General features: G+C 45.6%; 2 protein-coding genes and 1 long non-coding RNA gene across 6 annotated transcripts in view; 1 reads left to right on the forward strand and 2 right to left on the reverse strand.

The window, feature by feature from the left end:
* Positions 1–5609, forward strand: part of ALS2CL (ALS2 C-terminal like) — a 57554-nt gene extending 51945 nt beyond the window's left edge. For all 4 annotated transcript variants that reach the window (XM_065582545.1, XM_065582547.1, XM_065582543.1 and 1 more), the window contains exons 23-26: positions 739–800; positions 1188–1337; positions 3028–3124; positions 4041–5609. In XM_065582545.1, the coding sequence (XP_065438617.1) occupies positions 739–800; positions 1188–1337; positions 3028–3124; positions 4041–4115 (384 nt within the window). In that variant the 3' untranslated portion in view covers positions 4116–5609. The remainder of the gene's footprint in view (positions 1–738; positions 801–1187; positions 1338–3027; positions 3125–4040) is intronic.
* A 2636-nt stretch (positions 5610–8245) lies between these two features.
* Positions 8246–23142, reverse strand: JMJD4 (jumonji domain containing 4). Its single transcript, XM_008170705.4, has 6 exons — positions 22737–23142; positions 21464–21629; positions 19485–19610; positions 13602–13869; positions 11441–11587; positions 8246–9425 (listed from the first exon to the last, which is right to left on the reverse strand). The coding sequence occupies exons 1-6, from the start codon at positions 22999–23001 to the stop codon at positions 9114–9116; spliced, it is 1284 nt and encodes a 427-aa protein (XP_008168927.1). The 5' UTR covers positions 23002–23142; the 3' UTR covers positions 8246–9113.
* On the reverse strand, positions 16439–18036 carry LOC135981233 (uncharacterized). The gene is made up of 2 exons (XR_010598163.1): positions 17450–18036; positions 16439–17043 (listed from the first exon to the last, which is right to left on the reverse strand). It is a non-coding gene; the product is annotated as an uncharacterized LOC135981233 (long non-coding RNA).
* Positions 23143–23845: the final 703 nt, after the last annotated feature.

Raw genomic sequence — 23845 nt, forward strand, 5'->3', positions numbered from 1 at the left:
AGTACTAATTTTCTTCCTGTCCTAAATGGTTGCACAGGGTTGTTGCATGATGCTAAACATCTGCATTCCGCTCTAGAGGTTTGCTCGGTCCAAACTTTAAAATCCAGCCTGGACCCAAACCTGAGCCAAGCACAGCCGACCTGAGACTTGTCTTCAGAACTGACCTGACCTAAACCTGTTAGTGCAACCGCCTTATCCTTGGGGCTTGGCCTGGTGGGGGCTCCCTGTGCCCACAGTCATTCTCCAGCTGCCTTCTGTCCGTGGGGTCAGGCTGATGGCTTCCTGCCCCATTCCTGCCATTTGTTGCCATCTGGCACTGTGCACTGCAGAGTGAGTGTGCAGACCAGTCACTGTGCCTCACCCCGCAGCACCCTGGTCAGTGCATACAGGGTCTGGTCATGTTGCAATGTCTGCTCCATGGGTGGCTGCATTTCATTAGTGAATAGATTGCTGCTGATGAAGTCCTCTGGGAGGAAAGGCAATCTATAGAAATTATTCTATAATATGTGCTTTGCTGAATCATGGGGTTTCAAAGACCTCCTAAGCTTCCCAGATGACTGTACCAGCACAGACAAAATGCACGGACAGTTCTGTGTGGCTCGAAAACTTGTCTCTTTCACCAACAGACGTTGGTCCAACAAAAGACATGACCTCCCTCCACCTTGTGTCGCTAGTAACCTGGGACTGACACGGCCACAACTACATGCGTACTAATGCAAACACTTATCTGCCTTTCAGAGACGTTCTCTTGTCAAAGACAAGTGCTTCCTTTCTGCTACGGAATGTCTGCAAAAGTTGATGTAAGTGGCCTTCTGTGATTTCTTACTCATGCCTAAGCAGGGTTGGATGACATGGTCATTAAGATACCTGAGCTCTCAGTCTAGGCTAGCACTAGGGGAGAACCTTCCTGAAAAATATTAGCATAGACTCAGGGCGAGTGACTAATGCTGAGAGCTTGAGGAGACCTAAGCTCTATTTGTGCAATGCCACAGTGGAGAGAGACCTTCCTGACCTCATCCTGGTGAACCCTTTAGATCATGAAGTCTTGTCTTAGTTCAGGCAACTGGCCTTCTCCATTCAAAAGACTGACCCTCTTACTCTGCTTTGAGGTATCTCAGTAATGCCACTTCTCGCCTCTTAGCTGGGTAGCCCGGGGCTGCTTTCTCAGTTTATCTTTATATTGGCAGCACTACTGTGGACCCCCGGGAAAAGCTGGAGATCCTTCAGAAGACCTATGAGGAGATCGAGACCACGGTGTCACGAGTAGTGGAGAGGGACTATAAACTCCCAATGGATGACCTCTTGCCGCTGTTGATGTATGTTGTATCGCGGGCCAGGTAAGAGATTCATGTTTACCACTGCTAATATAAAGCAGAGTGTCTCTTGCGTATGTGTAATCCACACACCTTCTGGGTGTGGTGGTCTGTCCCAGCTAGTGGCACCGAGACCACTTAGAGAGAGCGCTAAAATGAGTTTGCTCTACAGCCTTAGCTAACAGCCGGTTGGATCTTAGCTCATGCGGTAGAGGCTCATGCCCTAAGCTCCAGAGGTCCCCGGTTTGATCCCGCCCGCTGGGGTCTGTTGGTGTTACATATGCTCCGTTAGGGCTGGTTGAAACTGTTTAATGGGAAATTTGGGGGTTTGATTAAATGAAGTATTTTGTGAGGTCTGTTTTCACACTAGGAAAAAAAAATCAAAATTGTCCATGGAGAATGAAGTATTTTGGCCAATATCCTGAAACTTAGATTTGGAGATGCAGTGCCTCGTGGGAGTTGTAGTTCAGTTACCTCATGTTCCTATCCTCTATGGGCTGGGCTCCCTGGCTGGACTACATTTTGCATGCTGGACAACTTCTCTCTCCAAGAGGGAACACCATGGTGTATCATGGCAGATGTAGTCTGACCAGGGAGCCTGACCTATAGAGGAGAATGGGAGCATGAAGTATGTGAACTACAACTCCCATGATGCACTGGCAGTATTTCCATATAGAAAAATTCAATGGTGAGTGGGAAAACTTTGACAAATGAGAGACTCTGACCAACTGTAATTATGAAGTGTCTCCATATGCCACTGAAAACCGGTACTGCACTGCAGATGGAAAAGGCCTTCTGCTCACCCTCACAGCCCATGTCTTCAGTAGCAAGTCACTGAGATGAAAGAGCCCAAAGAAGACTGCTGTAGTTACAGCACCCGACTAGGGATGAGGAGAACTGAGTTGAGTTCCTGTGTGACGTTGGGCTGCCTAACTCTTTCTGGGACTCTGTTCCAATCTGTAAAATGGATCTACTTCCTACTTTACTGGGATGTTGTGGTCTAATTTATGGCTGTGAGGGATTCTGAGCCTCTGGTAGGCGTCACTGAAATGCCTCAAAATTAAGCTTTACCAGTATAGAAATAGGTCTTAAATTATTAGTTTTCTGTAAAGAGAAATTTGTTGCCTGCGCTGTCTTCATTAGTGCTGAATGAACCAGTTCAGATTCGGTAAGAATGGAGCTGCACTGTTCTGTGAGGTTTGCAAGTGAACTCTCTCTCTCTCTTTCTCTCTCTCTCTCTCCACTCCTTGCACACGTCTGTGCTTCCTGGTTACGCTACCGGTCCTTATTGTACTGTGTGCCACACAAGCAAAAGTAAGAAGCTTTGGGAATCTCATCTGGCCCTGAGACCTAGAGATGGAAAAAAACAGGATCATACATTTGATAAGGCTGCCCCCACCTGAAATGGGTACGAGGAGCATTGTCCCCCAAGTGCAGATGTGGAAACCGAGGCACAAATGTTAAGGGCTTGAATTTTCTTAGGTTCTGAACATCCAAAAGATCAGGTGCTTTGCACCTCCAAAAATCAGACTCCACTAACTCAAGGCCACAGAGGCAATTGGTTCTGTGAATTAGAACTGGGTTCTTATCCCAGTTCTCACACCAGACCCTGATTATTGGATCATCACTGCCCTGTAGGGAAGTTGCCTGCTAAGTCCAAGATATTTGTGTCCGAGGATTCATTTGAAGGATGGCCACTATTTTTGTTTTCTAGAATACAACATCTAGGAGCTGAGATACATCTGATCAGAGATTTGATGGACCCTACCAATGAAGGAGGGATGTATGACTTTCTGTTAACAGCACTGGAGGTAAGGAAGAGGTTTCTAACAATGAAGTTAGATTGTAGCAGGCAAGGCTGCTTAAAGAGTAAGAAACTATTCAAGTAATGGCCCTGTTGACCAAAGAAGTTGTGGGAGTAGCTTTACTGCGGATTGCTGACTGGCAGCTATTTTATCAGACTTAGGGTACATCTACACTTACCTCCGGGTCCAGCGGCAGGCAATCGATGTTCTGGGATCGATTTATCGCGTCTGGTCTAGATGCGATAAATCAATCCCGGATCGATCCCGGAAGTGCTCGCCGTCGACGCCGGTACTCCAGCTCGGCGATAGGAGTACGCGGCATCAACGGGGGAGCCTTCCTGCTGCGTCTGGACCCGCGGTAAGTTTGGACTAAGGTACTTTGAATTCAGCTATGTTATTAACGTAGCTGAATTTGCGTACCTTAATCCGAAGTGGGGGGTTAGTGTGGACCAGGCCTAAGGTATTGAATCACCTGCATGGAGCTGAATTGGTTTTTTTGTTTCCTTCCCCCCTCCCCCCCAGAAATTGGGGTCTGAAAGAACTTCCTTACACAGTGGCAGGAATCCTTTGGGAGGAGGTCTGCTCCTGGAGCATTGATTGATCAGCCTTCAGGGTTAGTTGGATAGATCACGGGACTAGGTGGCTATTATTGCAGCCGGAGAAGCATTGGTGGACCATGGTCTGTACGTTAATTTGGTGTGTAGATGTTGGTAGTTAAACAATTTTCCCTCCTTACCCTGTTGAGCAGCTCCAGAGTGAACATGTTTAATGTGTTTCTTTGTAGCTTCCAGTTGTAGTCCGTTTGCTTTAGGGAAATGTTCTGGCCTCAATGTACATTCATGAGACCATAATTTTGTCCAAAAGCTCTCTCTCAAATGAACACACACACTTCTCCTTACTGATTCTGCTCTTTCTTCTCCAGTCGTGTTACGAGCACATTCAAAAAGATATGAGGCTGCATCAAAGGGAGACCTGGCACATGGCACGTGATCCTTGACCTTCACAATCCAGAGGACATCTGGTTCATGCACTTTGATGACCGTACACTGTTAGGAGGTGAAGAGGGAATTGAGTCACCGCTGTTGTAGTTCACTTTCCAATGGGAAGAATGTTTGTTCTAGACCAAGGCTTTTTATTTTAAAGTACAAAACAGCTAGTGTCTGGACTTGTGGTGATGCTTGCCATCTACAAGGAGCAAGATCCTTCCTCAACCTCTATCTAACATCTTTTGCCCTTGACAAAACCTGGTCCTGCGTTCCTCTGTCTGACATGAATAAAGCAAAATATGGTTTTTATTAGGCCATCCATAAAATTACAGCCCAACTCTAATCCACACAGTTGGATATTGACCTTTAAATCTTCAATTTTCAGCTAGTGTTCTGTGCAAACCCCAGGCCTTCCATTTTTCAGCATAAACCATTTTGTGGCCTTTGCCAAAAACTTCTCACCCTACAGATTAATCCTATTTTTCTGCATTTTACAAGTCTGCCTCTGCTCCATGACCTCATTAAACTTCCTCCTGTTTTTGTTTGCATTTATTTTGCAAAGCCAAAATATCCTGGGGTGGATGTTTTGATTAAAAAAAACCTTAAAACCAAAATGTAACTCCTCTGCTTTGCCTGCATGGTCCTGTCTGATGGAATCAGCGGCACAGAGATAAGAGATCCTTTTCCATTTCCCCCCAATAACCTCTTCCCGGAGAAGTGAAGATACGTGTTGTATAGCGGAGTGACGGTTCTTGCCCCATTGTCCTTGCTAGACATGCCAAGCCAAATCCCCTCTGCGCCATCACTGTCGCATTTTAAAGCTGCTATTGACTAACTTGATTTTTAGAGTACTTCAACTGTAATTATCAATATTTTTACATCCTGCTGAATCCTTTAATCTCAGGGATGTTACTCAGTAAACTTCCATGTCTTGTTGCAGATAGGAACCACTCAGTTCACCTGGCGTACATGGCACCAGGGGAACTACAACTGCCTTGCACTGAAAGACCTCTGAAACGCTGCAGGGCAATTTAATTAAAAACAAATGTGGTCCCGCACTACAGGTTCTGTGGAAAAGCCGGGAGCTACTTAAAATGATGTCTTTAGGTGCTGACATGCTACCCTACTGACTCAATGGGGTGTAAATAGGACCGAATCAGACCCCATTATTTCTATGGTGTGTCTTTTTTTTTTATTATTAAAAAGGTAAACTGTATCTAAATGTTGCACTCAAACTGAAATACACTAAATCTGAATGTCAGAGAGGTGCATATGAGAACAAAAGCTATATATATTTTAGAATAATTAAACGGTGGGTTTTAACCTGTTTTTTTAAGATGTGGGACGGTGTGATATTGTAACTACATAAAACTATAGACTGCACCTAATTATCACAAGTATGTTTTAACTAAAGAGTACACTGGATGCAATTGTTAATATATTGATTTGGGGCTGTGTTTTTTACAGTAACTTTGTATTTAAATAAACCTGTTACATTTTTTTTTTTGAAAGCCTCCCAAAATTATTTAAAGGATTTCTCGGCCCTTCTTGTGTTCTGTTTCAATACTGCGGCTATGCACCTTGCCCACCCCAAAAAGACACCCCATTCAGGCCCTTACCTCATTGAGTCCTACTCTCTCAGCCCGAACCACCTTCATCTGGACTCGCCATAGTGTCTGATTGCATAATCAAAACACTTCCTAATTTAGAATACTCTGACAGTATCTATGGCACCCTGACTGCATGGGGATAAACTGGGTGCCCTTAAACCAATTGCAGAGGAAGTTGTGTTCCCATATGCCAGCTGTCATTCAAACGGCATGATAAAATGCGCCCCTTTGACTTGTTACATACTTAGTAACACCAAGCTTCAGCTGTGGTTACACTCCATACCATTTGCTTACACACTGCAAACATGAGTAGGGTGGCCTCCGTTATTCAACTGGAAACGGAGGCTTGGCACCTTTCAGGATCAGCCCTTCATGCTTTAAGGAAGGATCTTGAGGTACGTACATTGGCCATTGTGTGCACAGAATTTTCTCACAAAAGATGAACTTGCATCTTAAGTGCTCCAGCAGGCATCCACTTTAAAACCTGGTGGCTGGTGTGTAATTGACACCTTGCAACTAAACTTATCAACCTGTAACTACTGGCTTAGCACATCTTACTGCTGCAAAGCCACTGTGACTTCTACCATGGAGTTGCTTCAGCTGTATATCACTCATCAGGCTGTCAATTGCAGAATCTCTGTGCCGGATGGGAGACCGAGATCCTAAGAACACCTCAATCCCACCAGGTTCATTGTGCTGTAATAGCAACTCCTAACAAGCCTGACAAACTCACACCTAGCACACTGCTTTCATGGGAATTAGCCATAAAGAATGTCATGAGAGGTTTTCAATAAAAGCCGGGGTCACTCTTGTCATTACTATGACTGTGAAATATATGTACAGATACCATGCGTGAGATACTGCAAATATGTTCCTAAAAATTTGAATCAAGGCAGGATTGACAGGTTTCTGGCAGCAAAGGACATATATTGCCCTGTGAACCGTGACAAGCAGGTGAACTAAGCATTGTGAGCCAACACAATGGAAGCCCTGTCTCCAAGGTGCCACAAGTACTCCTGTTCTTTTTGTGGATACAGACTAACACGGCTGCTACTCTGAAACCTGTTTGCATATAAAAGTCAACAGGAAGGTGTGAAGTCAGCACACCAGGAAATAAACCACAGGGTGCCATCTTGACTGGGAACAAACTGACATTGGGGAACATAAGGGGAAGACACCTCTTTATCCTGCATGTCAGGAAGTGCGATTATATTTCTGGGTTGGAAACACTGCAAGAAGGCAAGACTAGACTGTGTTTCAGCAGCTGGTTCGCACGTTAAGTTTAGTCTCTAGCAAGCATGTGTTGATTTAGTTTAGTAACCTGTTTCCATTATCCTTACACTCAACTTGTTACCTTTGATAAATGTGTTTGCGCTGTAAACAGCTGAGTGCTGGCGTGTTTATACAGCTGATCCTCAGTTGAATCAAACAAGTTCGTGTACATACGGTCTCCTTGGGGGCAGCAAAGCCGGTATTTCTGTGCACAGCTGGTGCCAGGGCATGCTTCAAGGGGACCGGGCTGCCCCTATTAAGCTGCAAAGCAAAGTGAGGGCTGGCATGGGCCTCAAGAGATTGTTTGCGTGCCTCACAAACTGGTGATGTCACACAGCTAACACCCAATTATGCACCAACAAAACTTCCTTCCTCTCTGGAGGCCCCGTGGCAGGAGCCAGCAGAGATCCCGGGGTGAATTTGTGGTTCCGGTGGTTAGAACCACCCTGTGTGCTCAGCTGACAAGTCCGATTGTGAACAGTCTTCCCTGGAATGCTTAATTCCCACAAGCATGGTAAAGAAAACCCACATGGTAAATACACCCCTAAGCCATAGCAAATGAATCTAGCTGGGTTTAGTCATGTTGCTTATTGAATACTACTGTGAGTGTGGTATAAGAACTTCTAGAGAACAGAAGAACAACGTAGTCAAAGATGAAGACTGTAGGAGCAAGGTGAAGCATTACTTTCTAAGGTACTTGGCAAATATATACCTTGGATCACTGCACTCAATGGGAGCTGGAAATGCTGGGTAGCTAAGGTAGTAATTGGTATGTTGCACGACTGGGTGCTTAATGGACTAAAATTTGCTCACATGCTAGTGTAAATCAGGCATGACTTCACTGAAGTCAATGGAATTCCACCACTGTGACTGAGATCCCATTCAATCCTCAGCCCACTGAAGGAGCTATGAAGGGCAGAAACAGTTGCCATTGGCTGTATGACAAAGGAAAACTTGTTCAGTGCCAGCTGTGAATTGTTCTCCTTTCATAATTGCTCGAAAGTGGCAACTTTCCAATCCAAAGAGAGGCTCCCGGAACCCTTTCTTGAGCCTGTGCAATTTCCAGTCAGTTTTCATAGCCAAGAAAGAAAAGTCTGATTCTTCCAGAAATGTTCAGAGCTTCGCATGGAAGATGATATAATTGAGTATAGTTTCCCAGTGGCAGTCTAGAACATCTATTCCTAAATAGCACACGCAAGACATGTTTAACATACTAATTCTGAAGGGTAGTTTAACCTTTGAAAGAATGAGATGTTCCCTGACATTTTTAAACATTTTAATGTGCAATATTAAAAACAGCAACTTTAAGTGGTCACCCATACTGGTCACCTCAGAGGTCAACGACTGATTAAGTTTCAGCTCAGTGCTTAAAAACCTTCAACTATAATCTTAATGGAAGCACTGTTGGCTAGAATTAAACTTTTCACAGCCCCTGTTTAGAAGGAAACTAACTGCAAACCCCTAACAACAATGGGAGTGTTTTTTATAGTTTAACTGAAAACGCTTGTGAGGCCACTTCCCTTGCAGTCCTTTTCAATGTGTATTACCCTTAAGTTCATAGGTTGTGCTATGTCACCACACAGCATGTTAATACTCTTCCTTTCATTAACACACAGTCTAAGGCTACATACAGACTTCCATGTTTTTGCCTTTCTAAAACTCTTTTAGTTCAGTCTCTAGGTGATCTCAGTACAGAGAGGTGAACTTGCTGAAATATAGATGCTTTGGTGTGTAGAATTGAGAGGATACATCTCAAAAGTTCATCCTTTTGGTTCTAGACCATTCCAATGGCTGAATTTCCTACGTGGCTGATTCTTAGGACCATAACTTCTTCCTGCTATGGTGAGTTTAGCTGCTTGCATTCCTGCTACATGGAATGAATCTAATCTCTGATTCTGCTGAAGACGTCTTCCCTTTTTAGAGTGGTTTCAATATAAACAGGCCATTTAATGTAGTGTACTCATTTTCCTAACATGCTTTTTCTCTTGATTCTATATCCACGGCCTCCCCATCCACATTAAGGCTCATTGTGCTTAAACTCTAACGGGGGGAAATATGGAGACTTCTTATGATTTGTCTACATGCAGCTATATTGCAATAGGTACAAATACTTGAATAAATATGGAACTATAACAGTGCTGTGTCTATTGCAGCTTTCAGGTGGTGTAGTAATGCCTCTGGAGGTGGGGACAGTGATTTAGGGTTCAGTTTCTTGAAATCCTCGTTAGCATTTAAGGATGTTAACACTTGCACGGCCCTTTTTAAATCAAACACCGCATGGAGCATGCCCAGAGCGGAGGTGGCAGCCCTGTGAGTGTTCTTGGCTGAAGCTTCTTCATCTAGGACGTGGTTTAAGACAGAAATCCTGTTCTCCGCGATTACCTTAAGGAAGTTGTAGAACTCCTTATAGTTTATGCCTGTGCAAGATTTCATGATTACCTAAGGGAGAAAAAAACGACATTAAACCTTGACTCCTTATTTACTGCACTAGTAAGAGAGTTAAAGGCAGCTGCCTTCTCAAGCAAGTAAGTAGCTGAAAACTCTTCTCAGAGTGTGACTCCTGGCTGTTATTTCCCGATGCCTAATTACAGTAAAATTTGTTAATTGACAGGAAATGTCGCTAGTCCCGACAAAACTCTTCCCAGTATCCCCAGAGTTTCCAGTAAACTTTTATCTGACCAGTTCTAGTGGCTGGGGTTTCCCCAGCTCAATAAGACAGGATTTTACTATTTCCAGAAGAGAGAGATCTCATACAGGGAAATACTATACCCAGCATCTCCTATGAAACAAATAGCTAACTTAAGCACTAATTGAAAGGTCTAGAAATTGACTTAATGGGTGCAGATTAACAAACCGACTTTCTTCAGTCACACGTTCTACACGTAGAATCATAGTCAGACTGGAGGCCCTGTTGTTCAATTATCAGCAAGAACGTGAGGGAATATTAAAGGTTTTATTTTTACAGCCTGATAACTATTTATTTTAGAAACAAGGGACACACAGGCTTGCTTTTAGCCTTTAGCACTTGCAGATTAGTGAGGTAATCAATAATGAATTTCTATTGACATTTCAACGTCCCCAATATTTTTAAATCATACAACATATAAAAAGACTACTAACTAAATAACGGTTTCACAGTCATATGCCTGCTGCTTTCCGAAAATGGACCTAGAAAACAATCACAATTTACCGCCCTGTTCTCATAACACGTCTTTCATTATGGAATAATTAAGATACTTCTCTTATAAAACTTTATGGAAATAAGGTATTTCTTTAGCTGAAGGATATTCCATCTATCCTGGGTAGTGCGTAGGACACCAGATGTTGATGTGGGTTCAAACACCAGGAATCATGTTACCAAGAGGCAAAGGGTGTTGCCAAGCAAATTACAGTTGTGCAAGTAATGGCAAAGTCCTGCCTTTGGAGAACTAAGAGTGCTGCCACATAAGGAACAAGGAAAAAAATAAAAGCAGGAGTAATATAAATGTACCTTCACCCCAATCCTATTATTATTATTTAATATATTTGTATCACATCAGTACCAGAATCCTGAGGGTACATCTACAATGGAATACTGCGTGCAGATGTGGTCACCCCATCTCAAAAAAGATATATTGGAATTGGAAAAAGTTTTGAAAAGGGCAACAAAAATTATGAGGAGTTTGGAACAGTTTCCAGATGAAGAGAGATTAATAAGACTGGGGCTTTTCAGCTTGGAAAAGAGACGACTAAGGGGGGATATGACGGAGATCTATAAAATCATCACTGGTGCGGAGAAAGTAAATAAGGAAGTGTTACTTATGCCTTCTCATAACACAAGATCTAGGGGGTCACCAAATGAAATTAATAGGCAGCAGGTTTAAAACAAACAAAAGGAAGTATTTCTTCATACAATACACAACCTGTAGAACTCTTTGCCAGCGGATGTTGTGAAGGCCAAGACTTTAACAGAGTTCAAAAAAGAATTAGATACATTCATGGAGGACAGTTCCATCAATGGCTATTAGCCAGGATGGGCAGGGATGGTGTCCATAGCCTCTGTTTGCCAGAAGCTCGGAATGGGCAACAAGAAGGATCACTTGATGATTCCCTGTTCTGTTCATTCCCTCTGGGGTGCCTGGCATTGGCCACTGTTGGAGGACAGGATACTGGGCAAGATGGACCTTTGGTCTGACCCAGTATGGCCATTCTTATGTTCTTAGGACCTGCCTGAGGCAACAAATAAGTACAAGCAGTGGCATATACACTGAGTGTTGCATCAGTGAGATAGTGAGAGACTTAAGGGATAATCTATCACCTAACAAATTGGACTGTTCATTTCCCAGCCTGTAATAAAGCATGACCTCTCAATACGGATCAGTTTGGTGTCCAGTATCACTGAAATGCACTACATAGGAGCTACAATAGCCCAAGGAAAGTGGAGTTTGCATCACTTAACTGACAGGGTGTTATACCTGGCATTGTAGGTGCCAGTCCTCCATAGTGTCTCTCCATTCGCTGATTTCCCGTTGGACGGCTGCTAATTCATCCTGCAAGAAGCTCCACATGATAGCCACGTTGCAGCCATTCACCCAGTTGTGGTTGATGGAAATTGTATCCTCCTGGAAGAAACCACAGAGTCTAACTGGTTATTCATCTTAGCTTAGGAGAGCATGTGGTGTGATGTCTCTGACCCCATTACTGATTTCCACAAAGTTGGTGCCAACAAGAGTAAATCCCTGATCCTCAATGAATGGAAAGGCCTCTCTGGGCCTCAACTATCTTCAATGTCCACCTCTTTTTAACTCCCTTGCTAATCACACCCTGCTTCCTATGCTTCCCCCATACTCAGTCCTTCTCACTGACACTTGGCAGTTGTGCCCACATCTACAACCAGTACTGTGCCCTACTGCAACCCACACTTTTAATGAAGAGGCTTTAATTAGCTGAAGTGTTGATACTGAAGGACACACTGTATGTAGCAGCGTAAGTCGGATGTTTGAGATCCCCCTAGGTCATCCAATCCTTTCCCAGCCAGTGCAGGATATCAGTGAGAATTATCTATTTTGCTTAGTGTTCTAAATGATCAAGTGGTAAGAAGCACCTTTTGCTATGTCTAAAAACGGGACAGGGTTACTCCCTGCCATTACTTCAATATAGTTACCGCAGAGACTGATCATTTGGGACATTGTTTTATCTTGCTCAGTGCAAACATAAAAACAGTGCATATAGCACAGAAATGATTGGACTGACTCTAACCCCAAAGGCACCTGCCTATAGATTCTGATGTGCACCAAACCCCCAACTGTGACATGCATTTAAAACCAAACATCACCCAGATATACTGTTACTTTCCCCCACTATCCAAAAAAACCAAAACCCAAATCCCTCCCAATTTAGGTCAGGATCCCATTCAAAATTATCCTCCAGGGCTTCTCTCCTGCAAGTGGATCCTCATGGGCACAAGGGATCTGAGCGCAGAGCCCTATCTAAGCGTCTTCTTATGAACTTTGATCCAGATCCTCAAAGAGATTTAAGCTCCTAACTTCCACTGAAATCAATACCTTTGAGGATCTGGGCCTTTGTCTCTCTCTGCTGCTACCAAACATTTAGCCTGGCTTTCCCTTATCGCTCCTTATGTTTTGTCTCAGCAGAAGCTATAATGTCTAAAGATGGGCCAAACCCAGAATTACATTTTTAGGAGAACTGCTGAAGTTTTGGTGATGTGGATTAAACAGAAGAGGGATCTAATATACCCCATATGCCTTGATTTTGCAAAATCAAAAGGCCAAGATTTTGCAAAACCCAAACTAGGCCTCCTGGGTCCAACTTCGGAGTTTCTTCCCGGCAGTGACCAGGCTGAGAAATGCAAACTGTGACAGGACAGTATGGGAACCCAGTGAGAAATTGTAAACTGGTTTCTTTCCTGCTCTAGAATTAGCTAAAGACTCAGCAGAACTTTACTCCTTACACAAAACCTTTTGATTTGCTAAGGACTCATAGAAATGTGTTAGTCATCCGATCGCTGCTAATTCTTTTGGTGAAAACTGAAACAAAAATGGCATTTAACACATTGGCCACTGCTGCATTTTCTGTTGTCTTTCCCTCCTCATTCAGTAATGGGCCCACCCTGTCCTTGGTTTTCCTCTTGCTTCTAGCGTGTAAGTATATTGATGATATATATGGAGATATATCTATCTCATAGAACTAGAAGGGACCCTGAAAGATCATCAAGTCCAGCCCTCTGCCTTTACTAGCAGGACCAAGTACTGATTTTGCCCCAGATCCCTAAGTGGCCCCCTCAAGGACTGAACTCATAACCCTGGGTTTAACAAGCCAATGCTCAAACTACTGAGCTATCCCGCCCCCAGATCTTGTGGCTACATCTAGAAATTGGTCTGTTTAGGTTAGAATCCCTTTTGTTAGTGTTACACGAGTCACTTTTCAGCAGACCAGCTGCTTCGGGTAAAAGGCTAACCCTATAACACTTGGGGTCACACGCTGCTGTTCTGAGAGTGTATTTCCCATAGATTGCAATTGTCACTTGCAAAGAGGCAGCTCTGGCTAATTAGGGCAACTCTTCAGATGGTTTTCAGGAAGTTAACTGACCTAAACCTAAGTTGTCAATTATCTTACCAGGTTGTACACCTGATGGTGCCATCCGCTAGGGATGAAGACTATCTCCCCTGCTTCCTGGATGATTTCAACAGGGGGGCAGCTTTGGGCATAGCGTGGGTAAACGCTGCTGTCCTGAAGACCAGGCGCAGTGACATCGAAGGGCAAGTTACCATGGCGATCTCTGAGGTACTCCTCCTGCCTGGGGGGATAGAGCAGCCATTTCTTTTTCCCGCAGATATTGGCAGACCAGCTGTAGGAGCGGAAGACGTCGGCGTGAAAAGGAGTCCTATGGGCCAAGTCAAAGGTTTAAGCATGTGTGACACAAAAGGCAAATACAATGCAAACAAGCACAAATCAAGTAAAGTTAAGATTATGGGTATATTCTATTCTAGCTTTGGATATTTCCACAAATCAATTTGAGCTGTGCAGGCATAGCTGAAGCGAGAATGTGGCCGTCAGTCTGTTTTCAATTGTCATGTGTCAAGGGCCAAGAAAGCACCCTACTAGTAAATGGGGAGGGGGGGGGGTTAGAAAAGGTCAGCAACATCCCCTTGCCACACTTTTCTCTGCTAAAGTATTAGTTTTCACTTTGAACCTCACACTTCAAAGGCAGCAGATTCTGCAGTTTGGGCTGAAGCTAAGACTGAAAGGGCAGGTTTATCGCCAACGAATGGCAACGTTTTAGACTCAGGCCCAGATCCACAAAGACTCCCACTGATTTCAATGGAAGTTAGGAGCCTAAAAACCTTTGTGGCTCTGAGTCTTAGGGTACGTCTACAGTACGAAATTAATTCGAACTTATTCTATTCGAATTTTCGGAAGTGATTTTATACATTCGGTGTTGTGTTCCCCCACTAAAGTGCGTGAATTCGGCGGAGTGCGTCCACAATACCTAGGCTAGCAATGAATGTCGGAGAGGTGCACTGTGGGAAGCTATCCCACAGTTCTCACAGTCCCCACCGCCCATTGGAATTGTGGGTTAAGCTCCCAGTGCATGATGCGGCAAAAACATTCTCGCGGGCGTTTCTGGGTGTGTGCCGTCACTCACTCCTCCCTCCGTGAAAGCTACAACAGACGCCATACTGCCAGCAGACGGTGCACCGCCTGTCTCCTGGTACTATGAATCCACCTCGCATGTCCTCTCGTCTTTCTATCTACTCTTTTATCTAACCATTTCCCGCCTTTTTTTGGCTACCGTGAACCGAGCAGCACAGCTTCCGCCGCAAACTCTGCTCTCCTGCTCTTGCATCGCTAGCTAATTTTTCCATGTTGTCTGTCCTGGGCTCACGTGCAAGCTACAGAAGGCAACAATTCCCCGCCGTTTTTCGGCCATTGTGACCTGAACCGCACAGCTTCTGCCGCAAACTCTGCTCCCACTTCCGCTGCAAACTCTGCTCTCCCACTCTTGCAGCTCTAGTGAGCTTCCCGACTCCGTGAAAGCTACAGAAGACAACCATTTCCCGCCTTTTATCGGCCATCTTGAACCGAACAGGTCTCCTACGTTTCGCGCCCTTTTTCCAGGATTACCCGTGCAGGCGCCATAGCGTGGCAAGCATGGAGCCCGCTCAGATCTCCGCTGCAGTTTTGACCATTGTAAATACCTCGTGCATTATCCAGCAGTATGTGCAGTACCTGCAAAACCGGGCGAGGAAGCGACAACAGTGCGATTACTATACTGATGAGGACATACACACAGATGTTCCTAGAAGCACGGCATGTGGCGATTGGGAGATCATGGTGGCATTGGGCCAGGTTCATACCGTGGAACGCCGATTCTGGGCCCGGGAAATAAGCACAGACTGGTGGGACTGCATAGTGTTGCAGGTCTGGGATGATTCCCAGTGGCTGCAAAACTTTTGTATGCATAGGGCCACTTTCATGGAACTTTGTGATTGCTGTCCCCTGCCCTGAAGCGCAAAGACACAAAAATGAGAGCAGCCCTCACAGTTGAGAAGCAACTGGCCATAGCACTGTGGAAGCTTGTAACGCCCGACAGCTACCGGTCAGTCGGGAATCAGTTTGGAGTGGGCAAATCTACTGTGGGGGCTGCTGTGCTGCAAGTAGCCAACACAATCACTGACCAGCTGCTATCAAGGGTAGTGACTTTGGGAAGTGTGCAGACCATTGTGGATGGCTTTAATGTGCTAGGGTTCCCTAACTGCGGCACACCGGGGCAGCCAGTACGTAAACCGCAAGGGGTACTTTTCCATGGTGCTGCAACCACTGGTGGATCACAAGGGACGTTTCACCAACATCAACGTGGGATGGCCGGGAAAGGTGCATGACGCTTACATCTTCAGGAACTCTGGTCTGTTTGAACAGCTGCAGGAAAGGACTTACTTCCCAGACCAGAAAATTACTGCTGGGGATGTTGAAATGCCAATAGTTATCCTCGGGGTCCCAGCCTACCCCTTAATGTCATGGCTCATGAAGCCGTACACAGGCACCCTGGACAGTAGTAAGGAGCAGTTCAACTATAGGCTGAGCAAGTGCAGAATGGCAGTAGAATGTGCTTTTGGACATTTGAAAGCGCGCTGGCGCAGTTTACTGACTCGGTTAGGTCTCAGCACAACCAATATTCCAATTGTAATTGCTGCTTGTTGTGTGCTCCACAATATCTGTGAGAATAAGGGGGAGACATTTATGGCGGGGTGGGAGGTTGAGGCAACTCGCCTGGTGGCCAATTTCGCACAGCCAGACAACAGGGCGATTAGAAGAGCGCAGCAGGGCGCGCTGTGCATCAGAGAAGCTTTGAAAGCCAGTTTCATGACTGGGCAGGGTACGGTGTGACAGTTGTTTTTGTTTCTCTTGACGTTACCTGCCCCCTATATATATGAAAGGAAATAAAGTCAAAATTGTTTAAAACCTGTTCTTTATTATTTGTTGCACAACACATTGAGAGAAAACCGAAGATAGACCGGGGGAGGGGGAGAAGGGAGTATTGGGTTAGGAAGGTGGAGGAGGAGGGAAGGACAAGTCCAGAAACCAAATCAAAAGTTCGCATATGCCAGTTTTCTGCTGCTTGGGCGATCCTCTGCGGTTGAGTGTGTGGGTCCCCGTAGCCTCCCCCATCGTGTTCTTGGGCGTCTGGGTGAGGAGGCTATGGAACTTGGGGAGGAGGGAGGGTGGTTATACAGGGGCTGCAGCGGCAGTCTGTGGTCTTGCTGCCTTTCCCGCATTAGATCCATCATATAGCGGAGCATGTCAGTTTGCTCCCCCATGAGCTTGACCATAGCGTCCTGCCTGCTCTCATCACGTGTGTCTCTCCTCTCTTCGTGTTCCTGTAATGCTTTATGGGACTCCGCGATTGTTTGCCTCCACGCATTCAGCTGGGCCCTATCAGTGGGGGAGGACTGCATGAGCTCAGCGAACATGTCGTCCTGCGTTTGTTTTTTCCACCTTCTAATCTGGACCAGCCTCTGGGATGGAGTAGATAGTGGCCACTTTGAAACATTTGCACCTGCGGGAGGAGAAAAAGGGAGGGTAGTATTTTAAAAGATACATTTCAGAGAACAAAGGGGACACTTTGAGGTGAGTAAGTCATCACACACGGCCAGGCAACAGAATTCAGCTTGCAGGCAGCCTAGGGGTACGCGGGGTTTTGCTTCTTCTACATTCATTTCAATGCTTTCAAACTGCTGGGCCCCCTTCCCCATAGCAAGCAATGCCTGGTGGGTTTGTCATATAAAAGGAGGGCCTGCGGGCTCTCTGGGATGATCGCTTCACACAACACCCCCTCACCCCCACCGCGTGGCTCCGATGAGGCTCTGAGCAGGGATGAGCCCTTTAAACTAAATGCCAACAGCCCAGAGCAGCTGGGTTTCTCCCGCCCCTCACCGCGTGGCTCTGATCAGGCTCTCACTCACCAGAAGTACCTTCTCCAGGGTCATGGTCCGGGATCTCGCCTTGGGAGTGGGGGGAGGCTATTGGCTCCAGCGTTAAGAATAGTTCCTGGCTGGGGGGGGGGAACGGATTCCCCACTTGCCACCTGTGCACTGTCCTCCTCCTCTTCAGCCTCCAATGACTCTTCCTCCTCGCTCCGTGCAACTCCCCCCTTGCAGGTGTCCAGGGACAGTGGTGGGGTAGTGGTGGCATCACCCCCCATAACTGCATGCAGCTTACAGTAGAAGTGGAATGTATGGGGCTGTGACCCAGAGTGCCCATTTGCCCCCCTGGATTTTGGTACGCTTGCCTGAGCTCCTTGATTTCTGTACGACACTGCTCTGTGTCCCTGGAGTAGCTTCTTTCCATCATGGCCCTGGAGACTTTAGCGTACGTATTTGCATTCCTTTATTTTGGAAGGTAGTTCTGCCATAACAGACTCATCTCCCCAACATGCGATGAGATGCAGTACCTCCCGTTCGGACCATGCTGGAGCTCGTCTGCGAATCTGGGACTGCGTGATCTCCTGTGATGGTGGACTCTGCATGGTTGCCTGTGATGGTGGACTGTGCTGATGGTGACCAAACAAGAAATGAAATTCAAAAGTTCCCGGGGCTTTTCCTGCCCACCTGGCTAGTGCATTGGAGTTGAGAGTGCTGTCCAGAACGGTCACAAGGGAGCATTCTGGGATAGCTCCCGGAGGCCAATAACGTTGAATTGCGTCCACAATACCTTTAACCCGGGATTGCGATCTCGATTTAAGCGCTACTCCACTTGCCAAGGTGGAGTACAGAAATTGGATTAAAGAGCCCTTTAAATCGAAAAAACCGGTTTGGTCGTGTGGACGGAATCTTTTTTTTTTTTTTTTTTTTCGAATTAACTCGGCTAATTCCAAAATAACAGACTAGTGTAGACCAGGCCTTAGTGATTTCCATCTGAGAAGTGCTCACTTAACTAGTCAGCACCCCCGTGAGGCTGCAGCTGGCACTGCAGGTTTGAAGGATTCCTTCAGTACTAAGAGGACTTGTGGCACCTTAGAGACTAACAAATTTATTAGAGCATAAGCTTTCGTGGACTACAGCCCACTTCTTCGGCTGCTACTCTGAATCCTTCAGTACTGTACTCTACATGAAGGCGCTCCAGTGATGCTTACACACTGTGCTTTCATTAAAACTGAGTTCAATTATTATTAATTGTCTGTATTACTGTAGTGCCTAGAACCCCCAGTCATGGAACAGCACCCCATTGTGATAGGCGCTATACAAACACAGTTATGCCCAAGTTCTAAGTAATACCAAGTTCTCCCTCCTGTTTTCTTCTCCCGGGATACACTGAGCCAGAGAACCTAACGTGAGTGACTAGTTCTAACCTCTGTATATCCCTTATGAGCCTTGGTTCATAGAATCATAGAATATCAGGCTTGGAAGGGACTTCAGGAGGCATCTAGTCCAACCCTCTACTCAAAGCAGGACCAATCCCCAACTAAATCATCCCAGCCAGGGCTTTGTCAAGCCTGACCTTAAAAACCTGACCTTGCAACCTTTAGATCCGATTCCGCAGCCCACACTCAGGCGAATCTCCCCAGATTCTTCCTATTAAGGATACAGGATGGGGACCCGTACTGGCCAGGCTGCTCCCCTTTCCCAGCTCACTCTGGGGGTTTTATGACTAGAGTCATCGCGAGAGATGTTGGACAGAACGGTGCCATCAAGCAATGTCATCTCGCCATATTTACTATATACACTTAGGTAATATGTGCAGCCTTAGCATTCCTATGACTGTCCCCACTGCCGCCTTCTCTCACCCCCGTCCCCTGTTGTGATCTATACCTCTCGGTCACATGTTGTCCCTATTTAGACTGCACGTGCCTTGGGGGAAAAGGGCTGCCTTATGTTATACTTGTGTGGCAGCCAGCACAATAGGGACCAGGTCCCGACTCACAGCTTGGAGTAGGACTGTAATGCTAATGACTGTTTAAAACAGTGCATCGGAATTTAAAAAAAATCGAAGTTACTTTACCATGAACCCTTAGGTCCCATGTAGACAAATCGATAATCATCCAGGCCTTTGGCATCCCAGTATTCATTCAGCCAGTCAGAAGTGAAATAGATGGGGGTTGTATAAACATCTTGCTCTGGGAAAGCCCTTAAAAAGACAAAGCATTGCAAAAAGGCTTCAGGGAAAAGAAACATTCATTCATCATCTCGGTTTCCCAAAGCTCAGCAGCAGAGACTGGTCAGGTGGCTGGAGCCGTGTCTCATTGAGGCCATTACTGCCTTGCTATGTCATCTGCTACAAGTGACTTAGAATCATAGAATATCAGGATTGGAAGGGACCTCAGGAGGTCATCTAGTCCAACCCTCCTGGAGCTAGATTCACAAGACTTTGCAACACCTGACTTTTAGGCCGCCTGGTGGAATTCACAACCCTGCGTCAGGTGTCCAGGAGCCCTATACAATGCCTGGGAAGAGTCAGGCACCCAAAAAAAGGGATTTTCAAAGTCGGCATGCTGAGCAGGGAGCCACGTAAGCTAGCCAGTAGGAAATGCTGAGTAGGGTGGGATCTCAGGGAACTTTAGGTACCTCCAGGGTTAGGTGACAGCTCAGCAGTGATTTTGTGAATGCCAACAGCATCTAAATGTTGGATGTAGGCATCTAAAAGGGGCTGTTATGCTTAAGTCCCCCTCATGAATCTAGCCTTAGGTGCAGCAAAATGGGTGCAATTGTGTTTTGCTACCTCACAGGAGAGTTGTGAGAGTTAACTAAATCCCTCTTAGTAAACACTAAGTCCACTCCAGTAAGAAATCTGCACAACCAGTCAGTCGTCCCACTTGGTTAACGCATTCAAAAAAGCCAAAGCGGGATCGTAGGCTTTTCAATGGCGTTTGGCAGGGGTTCTCCAACTGTGGCGTGTGGAGGCTTGGCCGAGGTTATGATGCCGCCTCATTTCCAGCTGCTTCCACAGGCATCCAGGCGCTCCATGGCAAAGTAACGTCTAGATGTCTGAATAAACAGACATATGCGAAGAGGGCCCTGTCTAGATGCCCCCGTGAGAAGTCACTGCCACACAGAGGGAGAATCAGAACTCACTCGTAGCAAACTTGAATCAGCAGCGGAGCTGCCAGCCCCGAGCAGCAGCCATTCAAGGAAGAGAGGAGCACTAGACGGCTGGGCAGGACAAGAAGGGGAGGATGCCTCCAGGCAGCATGCACGGGGCAGAGAAGGAGCAGGGAAACTTGTGTATGGGGAGATAGGAACAGAGCAGATGGGACGGGAAGATTAAATGAAGGGCAAAAAGTCCTCACGATTTACTTTGATTTAAAAATGGAAAGAGTGCTTATTGCATTAAACACAATTAAAAATGGTAAGATTTTTACCTTACTAACGAAAGGCCAAAGCAAAAGCCAACCAGAGGTGAAAGTAAGCCGGGCCGGTTTACCGATAAGTATACAGCCGACCGCATCGGCAGCTTCCCGGGGGCCCAGCAATTTAAAAGGTCCTGGGGCTCCCGGCAGCGGCTGGAGCCCCTGGTCCTTTAAATCACCGCCAGAGCCCCGGGGCTCCCGGCCGCCGCTACCACTAATCACCTCCGGAGCCCTGGGGTAGCGCTAGCAGAGGCGGCCGGGAGCCCCGGGCTCTTTAAATCGCCGCCGTGCCATGCTGAAGGGCTGGCTAGGGGAGTCTGGTCCAGCCCCACCCTTTCCGCCTGTGGCCCTGCCCCTTCTGGTTGAGCCCCCACCACACACACACCTTGCTCAGGACCCCGGCCTCCCTCTGTTACTTTCCCTTAAGTTACTTTCAGCCCTAGAGCCAACACTATGAAAATGTTTAAGAACTCTTTGGTGTGTGGCACATTTAGATCAGTACAGTAAAAGAAAAGTATTTCAGTGGATAGGTGCCTTCAGTGAAACCATCAGGTAATGAAAGATCAGTGTCACGGTTTAGCAGCAGTTCACTGCTGTATTACAGCATGCTGAGGATTCCAAAGTGCTCTCTTACCTGTACAAGTGCCAATCTTTGAGGTAGAGGCACCCCCGGGGTGAATGGTAGTTTTTTTTAATGTATTCTTTCCAATAACTTATGTACTCCTTGAGAGGGATCTGTTCCTTTGGATTAGAATTGTATTCCTTGACATCACAGTTGGCAACAGGTACTACAGCCTTCCCTGAAATATAAACCTTTTGAGCCAATTGGGAAGCAGAATAACTGGTGCCAAAACTGTAATCCTTCCATATTTATAATATGTTAGCATCTAGTATCTGGGCCCCATTGTGCTAGGTGCTGTACAAACACTTATGCAGACATGGTCTCTAGCCAGTCTCGCTTTCCTGATATTGCCACTAAACCTTAGATCAACATTATTCATAGCACAATTTATGGAAGTGTTAACTGAATGAGGCATGCAGCAATGACACCACCCAAAATGCATGAAAGCAAAGTGCGTTGGGGATGGGATATGGGCTGTAGCCAAAACTCTGAATCTCTCACAGCATAAAGAGAGACTTAGATTTCCAGAATAGCCAAAGCCTGTTCCTTCCCCATCCACCCAATATAGATCCTATAAACACTTGAGCATGTACCTGGGATTATTCACATGTGTAAAGTTAAGAAGGAGTGTAAATTTGCATGATAGGGCCCTAAATGAGTTCAGATTTATTTTTTTAAATTAAAGCTTGGCGAAGGGGGAAAAGTACAAACGAGGGTAGAAAATTGTGAATAGGGAAGTGTTATTTACCCCTTCACAGAATACAAGAACCAGGGGTCACCCAATGAAATTAATAGGCCGCAAGTTTAAAACAAACATAAGGAAGTACTTCTTCACATAACACAGCCAACCTGTGGAACTCATTGCCAGGTGATGCTGTGAAAGTCAACTGTAAAACTGGGTTCAAAATGGAATTAGATAAATTCATGGAGTATAGGTCCATCACTGGCTGTTAGACAAAATGGTCAGGGATGAAGCCCCATACTCTGGATGGCCCTAAACCTCTGACTTCCAGAAGCAAGGACTGGATGACAGGGGATGGATCACTCGATAACTGTCTTGTTCTGTTCATTCCCGCTCAAGCATCTGGCACCGGCTACTCTCAGAAGATGGGATACTGGGCTAGATGCACCATTTTTATATATTCTTATAAATTAACGTATCAACTGAGAGGCTGATTCCTTTAAGGCTCAGAGGATATTTGTCATTGGCAGAGGCCCTGTTATTAAAAACTCTTTGACTTGTATCATTCATATTAAATGACATATTAAAAACTTAATCACTTACCAAAATGCTGCAGTAGATAATCAAAGTTAGGCTTCCCATCCCGAGTCACCCAATTCCTCCTGCTGCCCCAGCCCTCAGTGAATTTAGCTGAGAAAACACATGGGTGGTTGGGAATCAGATAGTCCCTGAAAAAATCGGAGTAACTAAACGATTCTACCTTTTCAATATAGTCAACATGTCCTTGGGGCAGGGAGACTGCACCATGAGATGCGCTGCTGTAATCACGAAAGAACGCAGTGGAACAGGCAAATGCTGCTCTGTCCATTCAGACTATATAACTTTCCTGGTACTTAGTTGAGAAGGTGCTGATCAGACAATATTTAGTTAGGCTAAAATAAACAGCTATACAGTACATTAATCTGAGTGGATCTTTCAAATCTATGAAAATTAACTCACAAGTAAAAAAAAGTCCAGTTCCAAAATATAGATAAAATCTTGCAAGAAAAGCCTTGTTCTTCCCATTTGTGTTTCAACATACAGGGCCAGAAATATCCTTCAGTGCTCTTCAATGTTTATGGCCATGTGGAAGCAGAGAGTTATTCTCAACAGCCACCTCGATCGAATGGCTACGTTACAAACAAATCACAGTAACCAAACCCTATATTCTTGTAGATCTTTCATGTCCATGGTAGATAGTCTAGTTACATGTTCATATTAAATTATTACCATCCTTTTGCTTGGCATTATCAATGGGTCGCAGAAGAGAACGGCCACTTGCCTGTTTCTAGAAATAAACAGCAGACATGTTCATTTCAGTGGGGTTCTCTCCCCAGATCTGTGAATACAAAGCGAAGCTTCTTTTGCCAGCAAAAAAATAAATAAAATGTGTCCAATTCTAAGCTGATCAGACTGTAAAGAAAACACTAAGCAGGATAGTTTTATAAGGTTAGACCCTGCAGGAATCAAGCTGGGCGCCCTGCACCGCTCTGTCTGCTGCAGATGGACAGGCAGCTCCCAATCATTAAAAAATAATGAGGTAGTTGAGAGGGAACAGGGAGTGATAGCAGCGATGCCTGGGGGAAAGGAGACAGATGATGGGGCAGGGAAGGCACCTCCCCATACCCCCAAACTCCCCTTAATCCCAGCATCTAAAGGGAAACCCGAGAGCC

Source organism: Chrysemys picta, chromosome 2 (genome assembly GCF_011386835.1).
Source record: "Chrysemys picta bellii isolate R12L10 chromosome 2, ASM1138683v2, whole genome shotgun sequence".
In the NCBI taxonomy this organism is placed as follows: Eukaryota; Metazoa; Chordata; order Testudines; family Emydidae; genus Chrysemys; species Chrysemys picta.

Bases quoted from the DNA above. Each gene is read 5' to 3' on its own strand.
- JMJD4 (XM_008170705.4), bottom strand. From the start codon at position 23,001: ATGGACAGAGCAGCATTTGCCTGTTCCACTGCGTTCTTTCGTGATTAC. The intron at 13,870-19,484 runs GTAAAGTAACTT...CTTGGCCCATAG, and splicing joins ATGGGACCTAAGGGTTCATG to GACTCCTTTTCACGCCGACG. The intron at 9,426-11,440 runs GTATAACACCCT...TTTCTCCCTTAG, and splicing joins ACTGGCACCTACAATGCCAG to GTAATCATGAAATCTTGCAC.